The sequence below is a fragment of the Emydura macquarii genome, unplaced genomic scaffold (genome assembly GCF_026122565.2).
Source record: "Emydura macquarii macquarii isolate MOO-44397 ecotype Brisbane River unplaced genomic scaffold, CSIRO-AGI_Emac_v2 contig_2205, whole genome shotgun sequence".
Lineage (NCBI taxonomy): Eukaryota > Metazoa > Chordata > Testudines > Chelidae > Emydura > Emydura macquarii.
This window is the reverse complement of record NW_027132342.1, coordinates 8970997-8993579: the sequence shown is the minus strand read 5'-3', so window position 1 is coordinate 8993579 and position 22583 is coordinate 8970997. Positions and strand designations below refer to the sequence as shown.

General features: G+C 38.6%; 1 protein-coding gene across 6 annotated transcripts; it reads right to left on the bottom strand.

Moving 5' to 3' along the window:
* Positions 1 to 114: 114 nt before the first annotated feature.
* LOC137160642 (bcl-2-interacting killer-like) lies at positions 115 to 20881 on the bottom strand. Of its 6 annotated transcripts, XM_067559324.1 has the most exons (7): positions 16192 to 16325; positions 16034 to 16080; positions 5357 to 5415; positions 4998 to 5142; positions 2777 to 2881; positions 1291 to 1411; positions 115 to 645 (listed from the first exon to the last, which is right to left on the bottom strand). In XM_067559324.1, exons 4-7 carry the CDS (start codon positions 5132 to 5134, stop codon positions 544 to 546), a joined length of 465 nt encoding a protein of 154 aa, XP_067415425.1. In that variant the 5' UTR covers positions 5135 to 5142; positions 5357 to 5415; positions 16034 to 16080; positions 16192 to 16325; the 3' UTR covers positions 115 to 543. The 6 variants fall into 6 exon arrangements, with proteins under 6 accessions (XP_067415425.1, XP_067415428.1, XP_067415429.1 ...); XM_067559327.1 differs by lacking the exons at positions 5357 to 5415; positions 16192 to 16325 and adding an exon at positions 20857 to 20881; XM_067559328.1 differs by lacking the exon at positions 5357 to 5415 and having other exon boundaries at positions 1291 to 1408; positions 16192 to 16329.
* Between the last annotated feature and the right edge of the window lie 1702 nt (positions 20882 to 22583).

Below are 22583 nucleotides of genomic sequence, written 5' to 3'. Positions count from 1 at the left end.
AAATTATGAGACCTTATGTCATATTATCAGATAGTATGAAATGTCCTAATTTTCCAATGTTCAAAATGAGGAAAAGTATGTACTCTTGTAAAAAGATGACTCTAGAAAAATATATTTCAAACAACAATTTTCATTTTAATTTAAAAAATCAAAGATTTTAATCTTTGCTATAAGTTTTACAATGTAAGTGTTAAAGGATGACCAGCATTCCTTGTCTTCCCCAAACCAACATCTTTTTTAAAAACTTTATGTAATAGGCAATTTGTTGCATAAAAAAGGAGACAGATTCTTTAATCACCTAGACTTACATATTTCAAAACTAGCAGTTCAGGCAGTTATCCAGCAACAACCCCATATTATTTTAAACATTTTTCTTTAATAAAAAAAAAGTATGAAACAGCAGTGACCCAGCACTAGCCTAGGTTTTAAATATAATAGGGATTTCATTAACAAACACTTTAAAAAACAAACTAAATGCCACCTCCTGGGTGTTAATTACAATGGTCAGAGTCCAGCAATGACCTCCTATTGCAACTCTTTATATTAGTTCTGCAGTCCATAACTGACAGTCCACCACAACAAGATGACAAATAGGGCTGCCGGCATCAACTTCTGGCACATGGACGTAAGAGGAAGCCTAGGAATCTGTTCATGGGGGAGGGGAAAAAAGTTAATTAAAAATCACGAAGAGCAGCATAGAGAAGGTAATATGCACACACAACAATAAATTTAACATTAGGGTGACAGAGTGGACAAGGTGCCAGAGCAAGGGAGTGAGAACTGTGACTGGGGTTTTAGTTTTGACTCATATATACCTAATTTGTAAGGTACTTGAGGATTCTTCAGGATAAAGGTACCAAATACATGTTGCACTTTTCATGCAGAATAGGAAGTCTGCCACCCTTTTACACTGAAAAGTCCCTTGTTTATACAAACAAATCCAGACAAGCTTTACAGTCTCACTGATGTCGATGGGATGCTGAGCAGGCACCAGGGTCTGCCCATATTAATCCAATTTTAGAATCAGGACTTAGTCAGTGCCCTAAATGCACCTGAATTCTTTTTCTCCCTATATCAAAGGGAATGTTCAGAGTAAAAGGCTGAGCAAAGAACACAGGCTAAAAAACAGGCCCAATTCTTGTCCTGTTACATGTTCAGCTCACTGAAGTTTGAGTGTTAGGAATGCAAAGGAGACAGGACCCAAAGTCACAAACTCCAGGTGCTGCTTTTGTTACTACACAGTTTCCCAAAAGAGAACGTGGGGAGGGTAACAAACAAAACAAAGCTTACCCAGCTTCCATAGGCAACAACTCTCTTAGTCCAACCATTGTTCAAAAGACTTCTGAAACTTTTTATAACACCTTTAAAAATACTCCATATGCATGTTTGGAAAACACTCACAGCCATCCTACTAACAAACAAAAGTGGGAGAGGGGATAGTTACCTTACATATAGAGATTGCAATTTACAAAATGACTACAGTGGGGTGGGAAACAAAATTTGTTTAAAATAAATCTAAATTACCATGTCACTCTTTAAAAATTAGGAGGAACTGTGAACAGGCCATAGAATTAAGCTTTTTTTTTCCCTTCACACTGACCAGAGTTGTCTTATTTAATACCCTCTGCAAATTAAACTTGACATTCGGCCAGTGATATGCAAAGGGGGGTTCCCATCAATGTCCTGCCCTGAAAAGTCTCTAATTTGGAAACAAGGGTAATAACAAATTTTGTTGTACTTCCTATTTTCTTCCATCTGCTTATTTATCCCCCTTCACCGCAGGATTGGATCACCTCAGTCTTAATGTATTATCTTTTCATTCCCCCCTCCCATGCCCAGGTAAGGAAGTATTTATACCTCCATTTTACAGATAAGAGAATGGGATTTGCTCAAGGTCACACAAGGAAGAATGCAGTGTAGCAGAGGAAAGAATCCAGGTCTCCTGAATCACAATCCAGTGCCTCAACCTTCCTTCTTCCCTAAAACATACAGCTGAGCAATCTAACAATTACCATTGACCTCCAATAAATCAAGTCCCAGTGCAGCAACATAGGGCTTAATTGTGCTCTTCTCTTACTTGGCTGATCAGGGTAGCTTCTTGGCAAAGACAGACCTATCTGGATCTTGGTTCCAGGTTTGGTGTGAAGTGCAGCCCCTACCCTGTGGATATTCCACTAGTGAGTAAACAGATGGAGAGGGTGGAGAGTTAAGTGCCCTCTCCCTGCTGAGTAGCTGCCCAGGTATGAGGGGGCAAGTAAGCTACATGTCTTCAAGGGTTGCAGTCAATTACTTCCTTATCACGGAGCAAGAGGGGAAAAGAGGCAGAATTGTGTCTATGGGGTGTCTAAGGCACTCTTGGAGTGGTGCAGTTTACAGCCCTCTTGCTGCTCAGGAATGTGCCTAAAGACAGTCTAGCCCAGAGAGATCAGTGTGGTACTTAATCAATTTTAAATACTAATTTAAAAATACTTTGTTTTTAATCTTGTGAAATCAGGTAGATTTAGTTAAGGGAAACAAAACTTACACTAGGCACCATGATACGCTTGATTTTTTACACACCTCTACACTTCCAATCCAGGACAACTTCTTCCTTTTTTAGATATTTTATGTACATTAAGGACAGTAATAAGATGTACTTTTAGCTGTTGGTGCATTGGAAAAGTGACATTACACATTGCACTGACTTTATTAAATATTGCATATGATGGAAGTCTTAGATAATGAAAAACTGATTAACAAAAAGTGAACACTGAAAATATCCAATAACATGTTTTACCCCTGTGCAAGATGAAACAGCATGTCCTGTAACTTCCTAGTAGTGTATGTGCTGTTAAATTCATCCCCAATGACTGCCAGCTGATGGCCAACCTGGGTGGCAGAGCTGTAAGAAGTATTCAGCACGTTTGTCAAAGAGAAAACAAATGATTATAAAATTCTGATTGTTCATAAAGATCAGCACGTGTATGTAGTGCATCAAACCTTTACAACTACTTCACTAATAAAGCCCACAAGTAGGTTATTAAAAAATTTAACACAAGATTTTAAAAAATGGATGTTTGAAGTTAGGCTCCTAAATCCATATTTAGTTATCTAAATAAATGGTCTCCTTTCTGAGCGAAGTATTCAACACTTTTGAGAATCAGGCCAGTTACTTAGGTAGTACTATCAGAGCTGATTGAAAAACAGAATGTCTGTCCTGTGGGGAACTGTGATATTTCAACATTACATGAATAGGGATGAAAAGTTTAAATTGTGACACTTTTTGCAGAACAAAAAGTTCAGAAAATTTCAATATGGACATGTCAAACTTTCAAACTAACACTGATGTGTGGTGGAGGGGCTCAACCACAAAGACTGGCCACAAAGAAATGTAGTCTGGCCAGGGAGCAGGGTCAGTAGGTGAGAATTGGTGCCCGAGAGACTGGGAACTACAACTCATGAGGCATCCTATCCATTCAGGCAGAGGCACAGATTTACACTGACCCAGAACATTTAGTTTAGATTTTTCCCAGTGTAAAATTCCATTGAAACTTCTCTTTTGCCATGGAAAAATACTGATGAAGCCACATTTTCTGACAGGAGAATTTTTCATTTGAAATCTTTCAGCCAGCCCCACTAAACATGGAGATAGAAGCCTAATTGCAGGAACTCTTTTTAAAAAAAATAAAAAAAAAATCTTGGTCTAAGTGCATACATATTTTAAAATACGTGATGGATCCTGTTCTTGAATACACAGTCAATCATGGATATGTATCTTGTTAATCAGTATCTATAAAGCATCTTGACTACTTTTTATGTAAGGAGCAATGTAAGTGCAAAGCATGATGGTTTGGGATTTGGAGTAGGAATTTCAAAGGTACCGAAAAATGATTTAGGAGTCCAACTCCTACTGAAAGTCTATGGAACTTGTGGTCTTAAATCACTTCGGCACTTTTGAAAATCCCACCCTTTATCATTTAAAAGGTTGCCTCTTGACCTATTACCAGTCATGATAATTGAAGATGACTGATGGTCTTGCTGTCCGCTTCCAGAGATAGGTCTGCCACAGCCCCAGCAGTTCTTTGTGGGTGTTGGAATCAAATTAATTTCCCTTGGCGATCTATTAGAATTCAGTAAGCTTTGCTACTTATTTTATGTAGCATTTTGATGAGTGTTGTCTGAATAACAAAACAGTAATAGAAATTCTATCTGTGGGCACACTAGTCTTCTCAAAAGCAGTACAGTCTAGTAAATAAGTTATGCTATCCATATTTTCTGATGCTTTTTTGGAACATATTGTAAAACACTAAAGACAATTTGACAGGAAATGTGTAAAACACAAGATCAGAAGCTGGGGGAGACCGGTGTATTATATTTCTCTGATAAAGGTATACATACATTAGTAGGGTGTGTAAATACTATATATTTAATCAGCTACAAAGAATCTTGCACTGGAAGAATTATTGAAAAGATAGCAGAAACATGTTGGACCAAGGTTACAAAGGCAAAAAGAAAGGATAAATCAATGGCAGGAAAGCAGGTAGACTGAGACTGAACACCTGTACCAATGGCAAACTATTGCTTTTGTGGGGGAGATTATTTTGTTTGTTCTAATAAACTGTATAGAAATTTTCACAGGCACAGACTGCTTATGAACCCCTGAACAAAGTATAGTACAGAAGAGATTAAAAGAAAACCATGTCTCTATCCCCAAGCAGCTCCTCACAAGAGGTGTCTAGGCAACTCTGTAAAAAATGGCTTCCTCAGCTGCTTGTTACAACAGCTGGGCTTCTAATGAATAGCCACATCTGCGACTTCATGCAGCATAGAAAGGTGAAATCTTTTAATGCAGAATAGTCTTGTGTGATCAATATTAAGTGCTGCAGAGTTCACCAACAACTATATTTATTCTATTTTTATGAGTTTTTGGTGTAATTATTTGGCTTAGTAAATATTCCTAGTCAGAGAGGGGTTTTGTATGTAGGTCTGGGAGGGGGGGAATTAGTACACTGTGATACCTGATATTAAACTCCATTTGCTCTGTGGTGTCAGGAATTGCTAAGAGTCTAATGTGGCTTTCCTCATCTGGTGCTGCTGCTCCATTCTGGTTACTGGAGAGAATAAAATGCCGGGGGATTCTTCTTGCTTGAGACATACTTTACTCTGCAGAAGGAAATTAAAGAAAATCCTTAACATTTTGTTCAAATGTATTGTAATGTGGAATATTTTCATTTTAGTTACAAATTCTGTTTTAAATGTCTAACTATTTTTAATTCTTTCAGAATGTGAGCATTTCTACATTGCAACGCAGGGACAAAGGGAACCACTGGCAATTTTCAGAATGCTTAAATGAACCAATGTATGTTCAGTAGCTTACATTTGAAAAGAGCATTTGCCTTACTGCTTTTTGACTTCAGCTCGCTGCAACAGAATATTCTAGAAATAGGAAAATATAATTAAAAGGCAGGTGAAACTATAACAAATTATACATACTTCAAGCTGCCCTCCTGTAATGTTTGCAGCACTACTTCAGGGAGCTGCCTAGACCTGTAACTCACTACAATTGACTGAAGCCCCAATTCAGGAAGGTACCTAAGGGCACACCAACTTTAATGGGACGACAAACATGCTCCTGAACTGGGCCTGAAGGGTCCAATCCTGCAGGCTGCAAAGAACTCGTTGCAAAATAGAGTGTAGGGTCTCAATTCTGCAAAGATTAAAGCATATGGGTAACTTTACGCACAGCAGTCCAATTGACCTCAGGGTGTACTTTTACATTGCAATTAAACACCTACGGCTGGCCTGCGTCAGCTGACTCGGGCATGTGGGGCTCAGGCTATGGGGATGTTCAACTATGGTGTAGACGGTCAGGCTCAGGCTCTGGGACCCTTCCCCTCGCTTGGTCCCAGAGCCCAGGTTCCAGCCTGAGCTTGACCGTCTACACCACAATTAAACTGCCCTGTAGCCTGAGCCCACAAGCCCAAGTCAGCAGACACAGGCCAGCCATGGGTGTGTTTTTAAATTGCAGTGTAGACATGTCTCTGTCCTAGGAGGTAACCAGCCTACTGACAGGGGGAGGTGGGCTGGGGACAGTGAGGGCAGCTGTTACTGCAGTGTTACTGAGCATGCTTGGTTTCTGTGAGCATGCTCAGTACAAACCAAGAAGCAAATCTGTGGGAATACGTGACCCCGCAAGCGCCCCGCCTCCCCCCCACACACACATTGCCTCTGCCCTAGGACTACTTGTATGCAGAAAGTTACTCATCGGCATAAATCTTTGAAGGATTCGAGCCTGTGGCAGAACTTGGTTCTGCTCTCATTAAAGTAAATGGCAAAACTCCATGGATGTCAGAAAAGATGGGAGCAAGCCTTTAGTACTTTTCGGTAGCTTTACCTCTATTACCAAAAGGCCTAAAGATCTTAAATCCACTAAGCAGCAGCCAAGATACCTACAGTATAGAATATAATGCTTCTATTGTAGTGTTCATTAGTGTGTTTTCCCTAGGTAATTTTACTTCAATTACCAAGTAAAACGACAAAGCTGTGCAAACATTTGAGTAACCACCTCACTCCCGTAGGTCCTCGTTTAGTAGCTACAATTGGCTAAGGTACCTCTACTTTTGGCCCTCCAGCTATGACTGCTGCACACACTGGCTGTCTTAAGGGCACAGTGCATTTTTGGATGGCAGGTTTTTGGACTAGCTTGTTTTTGTCCCCTGGCTTACCATTAAATCCATGATTATATAATTTTGTATTAGTCTGAGAACTAATTTCTTTTATTGGTATACTGGTAGGTCTGGAGTGACAATGGGTGTCCACCAGGCCAGATTCCTTTGTCCTTTGACGTACTCTATGGGGGTCAAATAAATATAACACAGACTGCTCAGTAATGGAACTAAATGAGGCAAAGATACTTGTCATATTGCTGCTCATGATAAACTTGTTTTTGAATTTCACATAATGCTAATAAAATGTGATGTGAAAATTGATTTGCACTGCTTGTACGCAATTGCTTTTTAGATTGTATGTGCTTTGGCATATGGCCTTTCTTTCCTCAGAATTTGGAAAATGCCTCAGTTAATGGATGCTACCACAACATAAAATATTTAACAATTATTACATACACAAAACATTCACGTGGCCATGTATACAACTGGAAGCTGCCATCGAAAAGCTGATAATATAATATTTGACTCTATAAAACTAAGTCTCCCTATTAATAAAACCTAATATGGTCACTGTCTTTTATATAAAATAAGGAATTTTATGGCTCATTTATGCTTGGCGATTAAAGTACAGTTATAGCAATTATTAATGCTAAACAATTGATTAAATTTTATACTTTTATTTGTAGAATTTCCAGTGTACTTGCCAAATTATTCATATCCTAAGTTTTATATTGTGTTTTGTTTTTAATTTATCCAAATTCCCAGAGAGGCCGTATGGCTTGGCAATAAGAGTTACATCCTGGCAGTCCGGAGTCCTGAGTTTTAATCCAGACTCTGCTACTGAGTTGCATGATCTTGAACAAATCACTTAAAGCTAGATTCTGCCACACTGATTCATGAAGAGTAGTATCTTATTACTCAATAAGAATACGAGTGACAAAATCTGGCCCTATTTTACCGAATAGATTTAATGAAGCCTCATAACCAGTCATCTTTTTTAAAAAGAATTAAAAGTAGTTTTATGTGATACCTGTTTCTAAAATCAGTCAGTTTTACCTTTAATGGTTCTACTCCCTGTTGCTGTATGAAAACCCACACAGGAAGAGTCCGCATGGAGTGACTATCCAGGGGAAACAGTGAAACTGAACAACAGTCCAAAAAGTGCTGTCAAATGTATGAAATAAACATATTGGAAAAACTAGAAAATATTTTTTTCCTCTTAAATGTGGCACTTCTTGGAATGCTAGGAGATAAATTTTCAAATGGAATTGTGGTTTTTAAATTGACATTGGCTTAATGTTTTTAAAACATTTAGAGATTCTCTAATAAAGGTGCTGTGGAGGTGTAGAGGATTATTATATGGAATGAAACCTAAAGGTATTAAACTCTGATATTAAAACTGCATGTCAGTATTTTTATAGTAACTATCCCTGGACTGAATAATGCAGAGGAAACTTCTTTTAAAAAAATTTTTTTTTTCCATCTCTAGAATAGAAAGAGGTTGGTTTCAGATTCACAGAGCCACACAGTGGAAATGCCTATATCTGTAGGAGATGAAAACTGACTTCTGAAAATGATCTATAATAAGACCATGCACCACAGAAATCAGACATGTAAACAAACCATACAATACCATGACAAGAGCCGAAAGCACAACATATGCTACCTCACACCTGTTATGATAATACCTTCCTCCCACAGGCTAAAAAAAAAAAGCTGTCATATATATATATTAGGTCATGCTGTTCCAAATTCAGCTGCAGCCTGGTATGCTGTTTCTGCCAGCCAACTTGTATGCAAGGAAGATCTAACAAAGGGGTATTTATAATAGTATTCCATGGTGTTGGGAGAGTCCTGTGAGAAGTGGCCTTACAATGACTACTGACTTGCTGAAGACACACAAGACACACGTGCTATTTAGTGTCACAGTGGAAGCTTAACTCCTTCAATGGCTCTGGAGAGTCTGCAGTGTGTGAATTTGGACTCTGGTGAGCCCAGCGAATGGCATAACTATCACACTTCGCTTGTCCCTCCTTTTCTCTGATGTATACATGGAAGAGGCATTCTGAATTTGACTTGTAGAATGTAGATAGGTATTCACAACCTTAACATTTATATATTACTTCAAATGTTTAACCTTTTCAACTCTGATGAAAGAGAAGAATGTAGAAACCCCATACTGTCAACAACATGGTCAAACTAGGATCCGTGCCAAACAGGTTGTTCTCCTGTGCGACACCCTGGTTCAGCAAAGCATACGCTTAATTTTAACAGGACCACAGACTTCAATGGGACTAATCAGGCGCTTGAAGTTAAACATGTGCCTTGCTGAATCAGGACTTAAATCCAGATTTTTTTTAAAAAAAAATTCTCAATATCCAATTATAGGATAGGTATAATGGCTCTGAATGAACATAACTGATTGGATAATATAGAACCTTTGGCAGAGATAGCATTTGAACTCTGTCTCCTGATTTTTACTGAGGCACAACTTGGGGAAAAAAAAATCACACTGATTAAAAATTTATCTACTACTGTTAACACCTAAGATTGTTAGAAGAAATAGGTTAAGGGGGGGAGAAAAATCCTACCTTTGTAGATTTGATAGTACTTTGTGTTGTCAGTTCTCTATTTGTGCTATTTCCACTCAGCAAAAGGGTACAGGAAAATACTTTTTAAAAATAGGAAAATGTGGTTGTGGCAGGGGGAGTTCAGGACAAACGTAAGACCTGAAATTAATTTGAATCCTTCTTCAATTTGACTAGATTTCTCATTGGGAGTATCCTTTGAGAAGGCAGTCACTTTGATTCTTTAAAATTTTTTAAAGTTTAAAATAGTTTAAAAATTCCATTTAATGGAGGCATGCAGTGCTTAATTAATAATGAGAGGTGCCAGGGCTCAAGCAATTTTTTTTTTTTTAAACTTTCATAACTGATGCAGCAAGCCCAGAAAACCAGGTATATAAATTGCTAAGCTCAGGGGTGCTGGGGCTCAGCTCTGGCAAGTCCTGGAAAAATTAAGCACTGGAGCCATGTCTTGGTAAAACAAAGTGAAACTAAAGATGTGCTATAATATGTGTGCATTCATTTTAGAGACAGTTATATGGGGAGGAAACATACATGCCCTGAAAATAGTAAACTACTGCTGACAGATCTAGTTTCAGTCTGCAGGATTGTGCTCCAAATTTTTACTCACTTGAGTAGTTTCATTCTTTTCCATGTACCTATCCATGTAAATAAGGACTGCAGGATGGGACCACTTACTCATTACCCTTTACATTCAGTTATCAAGGCATATCTCAAACTGTTTCAGATTCTACCAGCTGCATATGCAAACTGAAATTTAAATAGAACACAAATAGAGGCTTGGTTGTTTGCATACATGTCTCTACTACATAGCCTACTATTCCAAAATATGATGACATGCGCAACTTTGCAAATACAAATCCCATTCATTTTACAAGGACAACTCTTTTGTAGAATGGCAGAGGATTAAGTGCTAATTAGCATAAGAGTAAAGTAGTACATATTAGTATTTCTCTCTAGATATGGTCTATAGGACAGTACTCTTAAAATCCCAAATTATTACACTTTAGGATATTCTAGGTACTATCGGTGCTTAAAACTCAGGGGTAAATTACCAGTATTCATTTTTCTGGTTAGGCTTCAGGATTAATTCTCAATTCCCTAACAGGTCAGAAGCAACAATCTGTTCATCCTTTGCTTCCCGCCATTTTCTCTGACAATTTAACTTCAATGACCTTGGCCACAGTTTAAATGTAAACAGTTTTTAACACAGCCTCATACTGTTCTTAAAGGCACACTTTCTAGGTCCAAAATATATGCATTGTATTTACTGTATTCATTTGTTACATTTTTATATGCACTAATGTAATCACCCCTCCAACATTTTGTACAACTAAGTTTGATATAAATGCCTTTACCTCAGAACTCATTATGAATCAAATGGTTGATTACATGAAAAACCCACTCCTAAAGTAACACTGATAACCTGTATACTAGAAGAAAAATCCTACGCAGCAGACTGTAAATGGCTGATGCATTTCAAACTGCAGGGCTTAAATACATTGACAGTGTCTTCCGAAAGCATGCAAGAGGCTTAGAAAACCTGGCCCTACTGAAGTCAATGGGAAAACTCCCACCAGCTTTAATCGGGCCAGGATTTCAGTTATCTGATTTTGCACTTAGATACTACAGTTATGGCCATCCTAGAAATAGCTAAGATAATCATTTTCATGTAAATGCCTGTTGATAGGCTATTCCTGCAGTGACAAGATTGACATTTTTGTATTTTGGGTTATTATTAGTCCTCTTTTTAGGAAAAACAATTTTGAATTCCTAAGATTTTTTTAGGTGATGAACTGAGTACATTAAAGGAAACTATAAATGAAATCTGCACACTAGCAATCAACAGGTTCATGAAAAAGATACTAGTATCTCACTGCAAGATGCAGATTTTCTTTTGTTTTGTGACAACTCCATGTATTACAGAAATATCACTGATCTTTTCATATTTGTTTTGTTTTACTTGCTCACAAAAAATTATGCTATCTCCATCCAGAAAGCTTTTGTTTTAGTATTTTGTTACTTTTGAAATCAGAATTTGCCCTTTGCTTTCCCCAATCCCCACTAAAAGGAAAGAATTTCTCAATTAATTAAGATTACATAAAAACTACTACTGAGCTTGTCTGAAAGCAAGCTGTGGAATATAGGCATGAAAACATCAGTATTTTGGTAAAACATGGGTAGACCACAAGCAGCAGAAAATAATTTTTCTTCTACTGAGGTACAAATTCCTTTGAAAATATATAGTATTTTTTGTTTTGAATTTGTTTAATTTGGGTCTAACAACAGTACATAAACTACACTGGCAAAAAATGTGATTAGTAGATGGACATTTGTGAATGTTATGTTGCATTTTTATTATTGTAATTATGTAATAGAGCTGCGCTGTTTATAAAACTAAAATCTGTATATTTTAAAATCAATTTAAGAGATTATTCTGGATTACCGAAGGACCTGATCCTGCAGCTCATATTTTAAAGTGACCACAATAAGTCCACTTGCTGGGCACTAGCATAAAGGGTCCTCTTTTATTGACTAGATTGCAGAATTCAGACCATACTGGTATCAGGCTCACTCTTACAAAGTGCTGAGCACTCTGACCCCAATCCAGCAAAGCACTTAAGCACATGAGTAGCCCCACTGATTTAAGTGGGACTATTCATATATTTATAGTTGAAGTGGTTAGCTGTTTTGCTGGATTGCAGCTGGAGCGCTCAGCAACTTGTAGGGTCAAGCCCTTTGACAGCCTTCTTGAATAGGACACTGTGGGATTCCCCCTTCCTGCTGTCAGATTTAAACTATAAGAAAATTGTTTTAAAGTTATCTGATATTTATCTCCTTTAATGTATTCCTGATTTATGCTGTTTGTTTACTTCTTGCACATTAATTTAGATAATGAAAACAGTTCTTAGATTTACTTCTTTTTTGGGGTCATATGTACTACACAATGCTATTGTATTGATGTTACAAACACGTCAATAAAAAAAACTTATATGAAAACATTCTTAGTCATATTAGTTCTTGGAAATCCTTCTTATGCAATATTGTGGTGGTGGTATTTTTCACATTAAAGTTTAGTTTTTAAAACACATTCAGAGATTCCAAGGCCAGAAAGGACCATTGTGATCATCTAATCTGCCCTCCCGTATAATGCAGGCCATTGAATTTCCCCACAATAATTTGTAGAGCAGATCTTTTAGAAAAATAACCAATCTGAGTTAAAAATTGTTAGAGATAGAGAATCTACCACAATCCTTTGTAAGTTGTTCCAATGGTTAATTGCCCGCACCGTAAAAAGAAAAAAAAAGTACACCTTTTTTTCCAGTATGAATTTGTCAAGCTTCAGCTTTCAGCCATAGGATCATGTTATGCCTTTCTCTGCTAGACTAAAGAGCCCATTATTAAATGTTTGTTCCCCATGTAGATACTCAGACTAATCAAGTCACCTCTTAACCTTCTTGTTGTTAAGCTAAACAGACTGAGCTCTTTGAGTTTATCATGATCACATTAAAAGGAACAGAAAATTATAACAAAAATCTAACTGCCGGGGAACTCGTTGCTATACATTTTTGCCAGTCAAAGCATTTTAAAGCATCTCCAATAGTATTCAAATTAGTAGCATGTGTAGCATCTGAAGAGAGCTAGTTCTTAGAACCAAAGACCAAACAAGTAGAGATCGCCTAATTAAAGTAACTAGCCTGAGTTTCCAAACAGGAAGAAAAGTCATCAGTAATTTCATTGCAATAGCCCCTTGTTTTTAAACACAGTATTCACTGCTGTTTGTCTTATCTGGTGTTAGAATTCATCATATTATTGCGTTGGTTGCCATGTCCATCTTTATAATGTAGTCAACTTTTGTCACTTAACTTATCCGAAGAAGGCTCAGGTGAGTAACATGTCAGCACATGTTTAAGCTCCCTTCCTGAATAAGGGATACTTTCTTGAATCAGGGCCTTAATCCTTAGTAACTTTGAATAATTTTGGGATTTTTTTCCCCCCATTTTTTCCCATTGAAGTACTGAAGATGCAGTCTTCAGATGACAACTGGAGTAGAAGTAAATGTAAACATAGAGGGAGATACATTTTTTTCAATGTATATTTTGCTACATACTACTTTATAGACAGATTTAGAGACTTCACTGTTCATCCCCATACCTACCAAAATAAACACTCATCACATAACCATGTCAAGTCATTTTACCATAGATTTGTAAGCAACACTTCTACAATTGCTGTAAATTGTAACTAAGGAAGCAAAAATACAGCATTTTATTCAGTGGACAAGATATGTTAGAAATGGAGTATGAACGGGAAATTGTTTTATAATACACTTTGGAATGGAATAATTTAAAACTTTTAAAGATTATTGTTCCCTCCTTTATTCACATTTTAAAAAGAAAAAGAGCAAGAGTGTGTCCTTAATTTACTCATTTTCATTGGTTTGTCACAACTAATGTGACACTTCATCAGATTTTTTTGTAATTGATTTTTAAAACAGGAAATAATGCAGGTAAGCTACATATTTGTTCACATTCCTTGGGATATTTCAGCCCTTTTTCATGTAAAAGTTGGATTTTAATGTGATTACCTGTGGATCTGTTTCTGCCACCCTTACTCACCTTAAGTCTGATCCTGTAACACTGAAATCAATAGGAGTTTTACCATTGACTTCACTGGGAGCAAGAGCAAACTCACTGGTAGTACCCCTCTCTGCAAGTAGTCCCGTTGTCTAGTGAAGTAAACTCCTATGTAATCTGAGCAGGGTTTGCAGGACTGAAACCATAATTATGCCTTTTCTGTCACCTTTAGATGGTCTTATGTCACTGACATCTGTACTAAAAATCATTAAAGGACAGTTCTGGGAAAACATGTTGACCAAGTTGCAGTGGACCACTTCCTTAAATTTTTGTTTTTTTGTTAAATCATTCTTGTATCAAATTCCCTTTTTAATATCAAAAGGGACAAAGCACCTTCAACTAACAGGTTGATAATTTCTTATTTTAAGTTAGAGAGAGTCAAAAAATTAAACTCTTTCGGAACAAACTTTTAAAGCAAGATTACCCACAGCATCTTTGTATGTATGGCAGCGTGTGAAGGGACTGGAGATGAGGGACATTTGTCTTGTTTTTCTAAAAGGAAAGGCAGTTTCTGATAAGACCTAAAATAGCACAGTTCAGCTAGAGGCTAATATTCATGTCTCAATTTAAATCCCTATGAATCTGGCTTATAATAGGACTGCTACCAGTCTTCACCACTTTCGTTTAATGGCACTTTCTGATAAAGTCAGTATAGAGGAGAGAGTTCAGATAATGTTTAGACTGTAAGTCACCACCTGGATTAAGTCAAATTGTTTTTGTTGTATTCATAATAGGAACTGAGAGTTTATAAAATTGTATGGATTTATTAATTCCAGCAGTTGGTCAAGAATCCTGCCATTGCTAACTACAGCACTAAGGAAATGTCAACATTTCTACAAATTGGGGAGGAAGGCAGGGAAGAAGTTATTGAATAATGTTTTTAAATTTCCAGGGACAACCTTTTGTCACCTGCAAATTTAGCTATAAATTTTAATCTTCCTTCAAAGGCCATTTTAATTTTATTTCCTGGTTTGCTGAGAGTGAAAGTACAAATGCTCGACTAATTTGTTTAGAATACACCTAGACTATAGTAGCTGAGTACAAAAAAATACTATCCATACCAAAGAGATATTTTTCAAAAACTAAAACAGTACATTTCACTTTTAAAACCCTGCTCAAAAGTTAAACAGTTAAAGAAAATCAGACCCTCCACTTGACACACAACAGTATCAGAGCTAGGCCTCCACACCATATACAATCGGTCTTAAAAACAAACACATTTAATGCCTAAAAGGTTTCCATAACTTTTTGCAGTTTGAAAATTGGTTTACTAATAATAAATTATTCATATTCACACCAGGTTTTTTTACCCCATGCAGATTTTTTTCCCCACCCACCAAAGCCCTGATTCTGCCCCATTATAGTAAATTGTAAAATAACCACTGATTTAAATAAATACAGAACTGGATTCTCAATTACTGCAAGAGAAATGTTTTTTAAATGTTCATGATCCTTAAAGACAGTGCAATACAGGATATTAAAAATATCTGGGTAAAGAGCTATTTCCTCTTATCAAAATCAAAACTTGTAAGAGCATTTTAGTAGTTAAAGCAGGTAGTAGTATCCTTTTAGTGTAGTTGCCTTCAATGTTTTAAAAGTGATGCTGACTTGTGGTTTCTGGTATCTCTAGCGAAGGAAGGAGTGTGGTGGGTTTTTCTAAACAACCACCCCTACTCCTGTTGGACTAAACCAGGCGTTTATGAATGTGTGTAAGAATGACACAGTCCCTTTCTCACTCAACCAAAACAATCGGCTCCTGCAGGGTATACAACACCCCTCGAGCCAAGCAAACAGGCTGCAGGGGAAGAGAAGCAGCGCTACCTCCGGGCAAGTAAAGGGGAGAGAACTGAAAGCGAGCCGCTCTCTCGATACACAGGCACTCCTTGCAGTGCCGGTTCCCTTCTATTTCTTCAACGCGGACACAGTCACAGTCCAGGAAATAAACAGGGCACATGCACCCGTCAGCTCAGGTCCTGCAATCACTCTACGTGACTCTGCGGAGCTCGGCTCACGCACCCCCACCGTATGGCCAGCGAACATGCAACCCCCCCACCCCAACCCTCCCCGGACCAGTGAATGCACCCCCAGCCGTCTCCGGCAACCCGAACCTGGAGACGACACCCTCCGCACCCAACGCAACAAGTGTCCCGCCGCCCGCCCCTACCTTAGCGTTGCTCGCCTTCTCCGGCCGGCGTGGAAGCGACCGCTGCCCTGCAGACACAGAGAGAGACTTAGTGCACCGCGAGCTCCCCTCCCTCCCGGGCTCGTCCAGGGCAGGGGCTGGCCCGCGCGGCCAGCTACAGGGGCATTGCCTCTACTCACCGCAGCGTCACTTGCAGAACTGCCGCGCCTGCCCCTATTGTCCGCGCTGCGCCCGGAGCCGACTCGCCGAAGCTCCCGCCCCGCCTTGCTGCGCGCCCCGCCCTGCTCCCGGAGCTCTCCAACCACCTCTCTCGGCCCCTGTGTGTCTACAGCCCAGCAGAGCCTGCCCTGCCAAGGTATGCGCCTGGTGTGCTTCTGCCCATGCTCCGACTGCTGCTGAGTCAGAGGTTGGCTGAGGAGCTGCTGCTGTGTGCCGAGTGGTACGAACGTCTCTCCCCAGGCCGGGGGGAGAGCTGCTGCCGCCCTTTGCACCGAGCGTCGCCGAGCCTGCCCCAGCTGTTCCCATAGCTACACGAAGGAGCAGGGTGGGAGCGTGATGAGGAGAAGCTGTGGGGAAGGCAGAGCAGTGTGCGGGGAGGAAGTGTGCAGTGCGAGGATGGCGAACAGGAGCGATGCAGGAGCAGAAAAGAGCTGGGTGGCTGGTGGAGGGAACAGCTGAGCAGGGATAGGGGAGGAAGTTTTTCTAATCTGATTCCCTATGTTTGTTTACGTGTATTTAAAATAGGATCTTAGCACCTTGACATGATTGGGCCCTGCAGCTTGGTTTTTCCAAAGGGCTGCCCCTGAAGGCCCTGATTCAGCAAAACATTTAAAACTCGTGCTTAAGTGTAAGCATGTGAGTAGTCCAGTTAACGTTCATGCCACTGCTCCCTTGTTTAAAATTAAGCATGTGCTTGAGTGCTTTGCTGGATGGAGGCCCAAGGACTTGATAGCTGCAGCTGTGGAACCCAATACTTTTGTTACATTCAGTAGTAGTTGAGGGAGCTCTGTACTTCTCAGGATTCTCTAGTACCCCATTGTATTGCTCAGGAAAGATTACATGTGGTCAAAGATGAGTTTTATTCCAAAAACCTTTTAGCCTGTTTTGTTTAAAGTGTTATCCTGAAAAACAGGCTTTAGAATCACCTTCCTATTACCCCCTTAATCTGTTTTACTTAATGTATGGGTCTCCAGGGTAGCTTTAAAAAAAAAAAAAAAAAAAAACTTGGGTGATATGGACACAGCTGTCTGATAAATGATTGACACAGGCAATATTCTTTCCAAAACAAAGTAACTAATAATCCCTAATACAATATAATCTAAAACTTTAAGAAAACAAATCCCTTATTGCAAGTTAAAAAGCCTTCAAACCGCCATTGCATACACTTCAAATGTGTCTAAATGGTTGTGCTCTGTTACAGAGGGCCTATCTGCAACAGCTCACTGGCAGCAGCTCTTAAATTGTACTTTGTTTTACATATGCAAATTACAATGAAAACATGCTCATACATGACACACACATATACATACTATGACTGAACTATGATTAAAAATTGGCAGGCTGACTCCATACAGTCAGCTTTCTGTTGTAGCTGCCTTTATCAAGTCCCTTGCCGGTTCATCCACACTCCGTCTCTTGCCTGCTTAACTTCTCTACTAGCTCTCCAAACTCCTGGTCCACTTAACAGATCCTTACTGCACATGCTCATTGTCATCAGATCTTTTCTGTCCATGCTCACTGCCAAACATTCTTATCAGCTTGAACACCTGCCAACATTACATCATTCTTGGACATATACCAATATTCCATCCAAACACTGCACATGCTCATTGCGGTTGTTTACCTCTGAGCTATGATTTGCTGACCTTATCACATGAGCTGCAGTTTCCCATTACCTGCAGCTTCTAATGGTGGAGTGACTTTTGCTTTTTTTAAAAAAAAGCTAGGGGGCACAAAATGGAGTCAGGAATTTCTCCGGTACCAAGAAAAAGTAATTGAGGCACATTTTAGTCTGTTTCTGACTGACCTTTAGAAGGGGATAAATGTGGCCATAACATCTGGAGATGTTGATTACTTTCACAACTTGATTTTAAACAGATTAGAGGGCATGGAAGGATGGGTCTCAGAAAGGATAAGTAAGTCATACTGTCAAGGTGCAAAGTATGAAAGGACAGTAAAATGTTTTTATGGTGGTAGTGGGAAAGAAGATTTTGGAAATAGAGCAAAGCTAAATCAATAAGGCTTAGTGATTGATTCTGTGTTAGAAACATAAGAAGGGACTATTGAAGTAGCACAAGAATACATATTTTAACAATTTCTTCAGTGATGCTTCTCATGATGGAAAAAAGTCTGTAATTTACTTGTAAGGTAATAAAGATTACTATTAAACTGTGCATGTTTGTGTACAAATACACACTGACACAAAGGCATTATTTTCGCTACAAAATTTTATATTAGAAATTTACTCTAACAAGTTGTTTAACATGCAATTTTGCAGTCAGTGTAAACAAGGACACATCATGTTCAGCATTGTGTTAGCTAGTCATGGCAGGACTGGCTTTAGGGCTCCAAATAAGCCTTCTCCCATATTGCCAGCATGAGAATGCGGTGGTGGGTTTAGTTTCTCATTGTGATCCCGCTGTTGGAAATGGAGTTGGAGTTGTGATTTTCTTCATGTGTAGCAGGCCACCTCATAGGGGTTGTAGTGGTATGTTTTGTTCCTTATTACAGTTACATTGCCAGAAAGGAGGGCCTAGAAGAGACAATCCTTTTTCATATGGCCCAGTGGAGAGGAAAAGTTTGTTGCTAAGTTTCTTGCCCTTTCAGGTTAAGCAGGAAAGAGAAGGTGAACTCAGGCATATGGGGCCCCAAAGACAGAAGGCTGCAATAGTCCTTTCTATTGCGTATGCTAAAAAAGTTAAAATGTTTCTCCTACTTGAAGGAAAATGTAAGAAAGATGGAGTCTACTTGCTATACTCCAACTATCAACCCCAGACTACCTGCCCCGTACCTTTCTCACTGAGGTTAGTGAGGGTGAACAGTTTTACCTGAGGAAAAATTAAAAAAGGCAAAACAAAACTACTGCTCCATGCCTTATTGTCCTTTCAAATAGAGAGACAGGGTCAATTTATGATTGCAAAAGGACTTTGTCCTTTATTTACTGTATGATATCATCTCTATGGCACAGAAGGTAAACATGAAAAAGCAAAACAGTGGCATAGATACAGAATTATAAATGAAGTGTGGGTGTCCATAGATTTACATTAAAAAAAATCATTGTGTATAAGAAAATAAATATAAAATAGATGCTTCCTTTCCTGTGCCTAGTGAGTGACCCCAAGGGATTCTTTTGGCAGGATAAAAGTCTTTCCATTGCTTTCCAAGAAATCATGGGAGTTTGGATCAGGCTTTAACCCTGATGTAACTCATCTGTAAAATTAGTGTAATATTTACATTCAGCCTCACTTAGGTGTGTTGTGAGACTTAGATATATTTACAAAGTACAATCCTCAGCTAAAAAGTGCTATGAAAGTGCAAAATACTTTATAAGTTTTTTAAAAGTGGATTTAATCTTAAAACTATAATTCTTAATAACATTGTTTTTTCTATAGGCAGACTCCTCTTAATCTTCTGATAATTTAAACTTTATTTTGATTATGTTTTGCACTGGATTAAGCCTCATTCCTGCAAACACTTTTACATGTTTAACTTCAAATATATAAGTAGTCTCATTCGAGTCAATGAGACTACTACTCATATGCTTAAAGCTAAATACATACATAATTGACTGCAGAATTGCATCGATCCTGCTACAGAACTTTTTTATAACAACAAGTATCCTTGTTACAGCTGTTGTTGGTCTTAATTACACAATACTCTGAACTATAATTTAAAAAATGGAAGTATAAAATATGAAAAGTTGAATAAATGCATTAGTAAGTTGTAGCTATGATGTAGATTGACAAATTAATGTTTCATATTTTAAATCATCAGTAAAATTGCAAAATGTCAGAATTAGACTATGTCATAAAAGGATCTAATATTGTTGACAAAGGCCTGTAGGATTGGTCTGAAGACTTATTTTTGGTATAAAGATAAAAAGTCCTTTTGTACTGACTGAATTCTGTCATGTCCCCATAAGCTTGATGGATGCCATGGCCCAAAGACTTGCTACTGACACACCAGGTCCAATTTAGTGTTTCTCATTTGTATTTGTTGTCATAGTAGACATTTTTTCATGGTTAGAGGAGGGCTGTTGTCACTCCTGGTTAGAGCTACTGTTGTATCCTATCATTTCCACTGGATACGACACAAACAAGATAATATTGTACTTTGTAGGCCTTAGTCTCATAGATTCTAAATGCAGTATTATTAATTTCTTCCAAGAATTAATATAATTTGATTCAATTATTGCTTCATAGTTATGTCCCTGGAACTGACCTTATCACCTGAACACAAAGCATAATTATATTCAGATTGATTTATGAATTTAGGAACTATTATCTATCTAGTAGTGTAGCTGTTTCATTCCAGCATACTGCAAAAATTTACCTTATCTCAGCTATAGTCAAGTTATTCTATTTAAAAATGTGATCAGCTGTCTAAATCCATTACTGTTAATCATTAATTTCCCCCTTTATTTCCACTATAACTCTTCAAACCTTTGCAGTCTGTTATGAAACATCTACTTAGTTCTCTATTAACCTTGTCATTGGAGGTCAGATTCCTTACTATTCCTCTGACATTCTGCAAGGAGTTCCACTATATAGTCTCTAATCTTAAAATAGTTGTTGTGTGCCGTATGCTGGCACTGATGCCACTAATCTAGTAGCTGCATTACTCACCCATCTACTGGCATCTTTCTTTCAAGGTCATCATAGCACAGCTGGCTATTCATGTCACGCATGCTATTCTTTAAATTATGCTTGAGTGTGCCAATTGCTAACACTGGGACCAATCCTGCTTCCACTGAAATCAATAAGAGTTTTGCCATTAAATTCAGCTGGAGCAAACTTGGGCTCCTTAATCTCTCACTTTCTAGAAACCAGCTCTCTCTTATTTCCAGAATAATTTGAAGAAAAAGAAAGAGGTGTGTAAGAAGGAAATATAGACTGAAGAGTTTTCACAAGTAATGACAATAGGGACAAAATTCTGTACTGAATAACACAATAATGTAAATTAGTAAATGTTTCTAAGATGGTCAGACAATGGATGTAAGTAACAAAATATTGTATTTTATGTAATACTAAGCACAATCTAATTTATATCTCATAGGAAGCACATGTAATGACACCTGTAATTAAGTTTGCCTGACCCTTTTCAGTGTAAAACTGTGTTTCAGTTGCATTACATTTGTTGAACTTTGACCATGTGGGCTGAAATTTTCCATGCAAGGAGTCTGCCTCAGACTGTATTTATTTATTTATTTGTTTGTTTAATATTTCAATAAAAATGTTTCAGCTGTTGCTCAGAACAAGATTAAGGAAAAAATACATAGGTTTGCTCATATTCAAAACTTTCTTAAACTATTAAAAAAAAAAAAAAAAGAATCTCTAGTGCCTTCATGACTTGGAGTAGGGACTTGAAATTTGGTTGGGATTGTCTTGGTGTCAGGGATATGATGTTTGCTGTTCCCATGAAAATACACCCAAATTATGAGCTCCTGAAAAATCTGAGTTTCTACATGATTAGTAGATGCTACTTCAAGCTGTAGGACTAGAACCTGGGACTATAAGGTGCCAGCACCACTGATGCTTCTGCATTGCCACTGGAAACTTTGAGTTTGGCAGCTAAAATCTCTGAATATTCTGTCAGTACTGAGCATGTTTCAACCCAGGATTGCAGGAGCTGAGTGAGACTTTTTCTGCTATTGATCCTCCTAGGTACAAGGGACAGGCGTGGGTCCAGTCACAGGAACTGAAAGCAGGACTGGCTCTCCTATGCTTTTAATGCTCACCTTTCTGGTGCCTAAGAAGTGAGGAGGACTGAAGGAGGAACAGTCTGACTTAAATTCAGAGGATGAGGAGCTGGGCCTGGGGAAGCCAGGGACTGGGATGAGGATGTGAATTTAAGGGGGCTGGGGGTGGTTGTGTCTATGGCAGAGGTTTTCAAACGGGGGGGCACAAAAGAACATTTGAGGGGGGCGAGCAGCACCAGGTGGCTCAGGTTCTCGGGCTTCAGCCCCATGCAGCCAGGCACAAGGAGGGAGCACCACCTCCAACCCAACTCACCTCTTTTTGTCTGGGTTGGGGGGCAGCACAACCAAAAATTGTAACTCAAAGAGGGGGCTTGGTGCAAAAAGTTTGAAAATCGCTGGTCTGAGGCTGGCGCAGAAATGTGTGTAATCACTAGACACTGCCCTCAGTATCTGGAGTAGAACCCAGGATTCCTGAGTCTCACCATTCCTCTGCTGTCAGCAAATATCTGTGAAATATACTGGCAAAACATCCCATCCGCTCTAGTGCTGGCCCACACCAAAGATAACCCACTACCTACTATCAGCTACTCTATTAGCTCAAGAGGCAGAAGTCAGTGCAGTGGATCCGAAGGTTCTAACCCTGTTGATGATCCA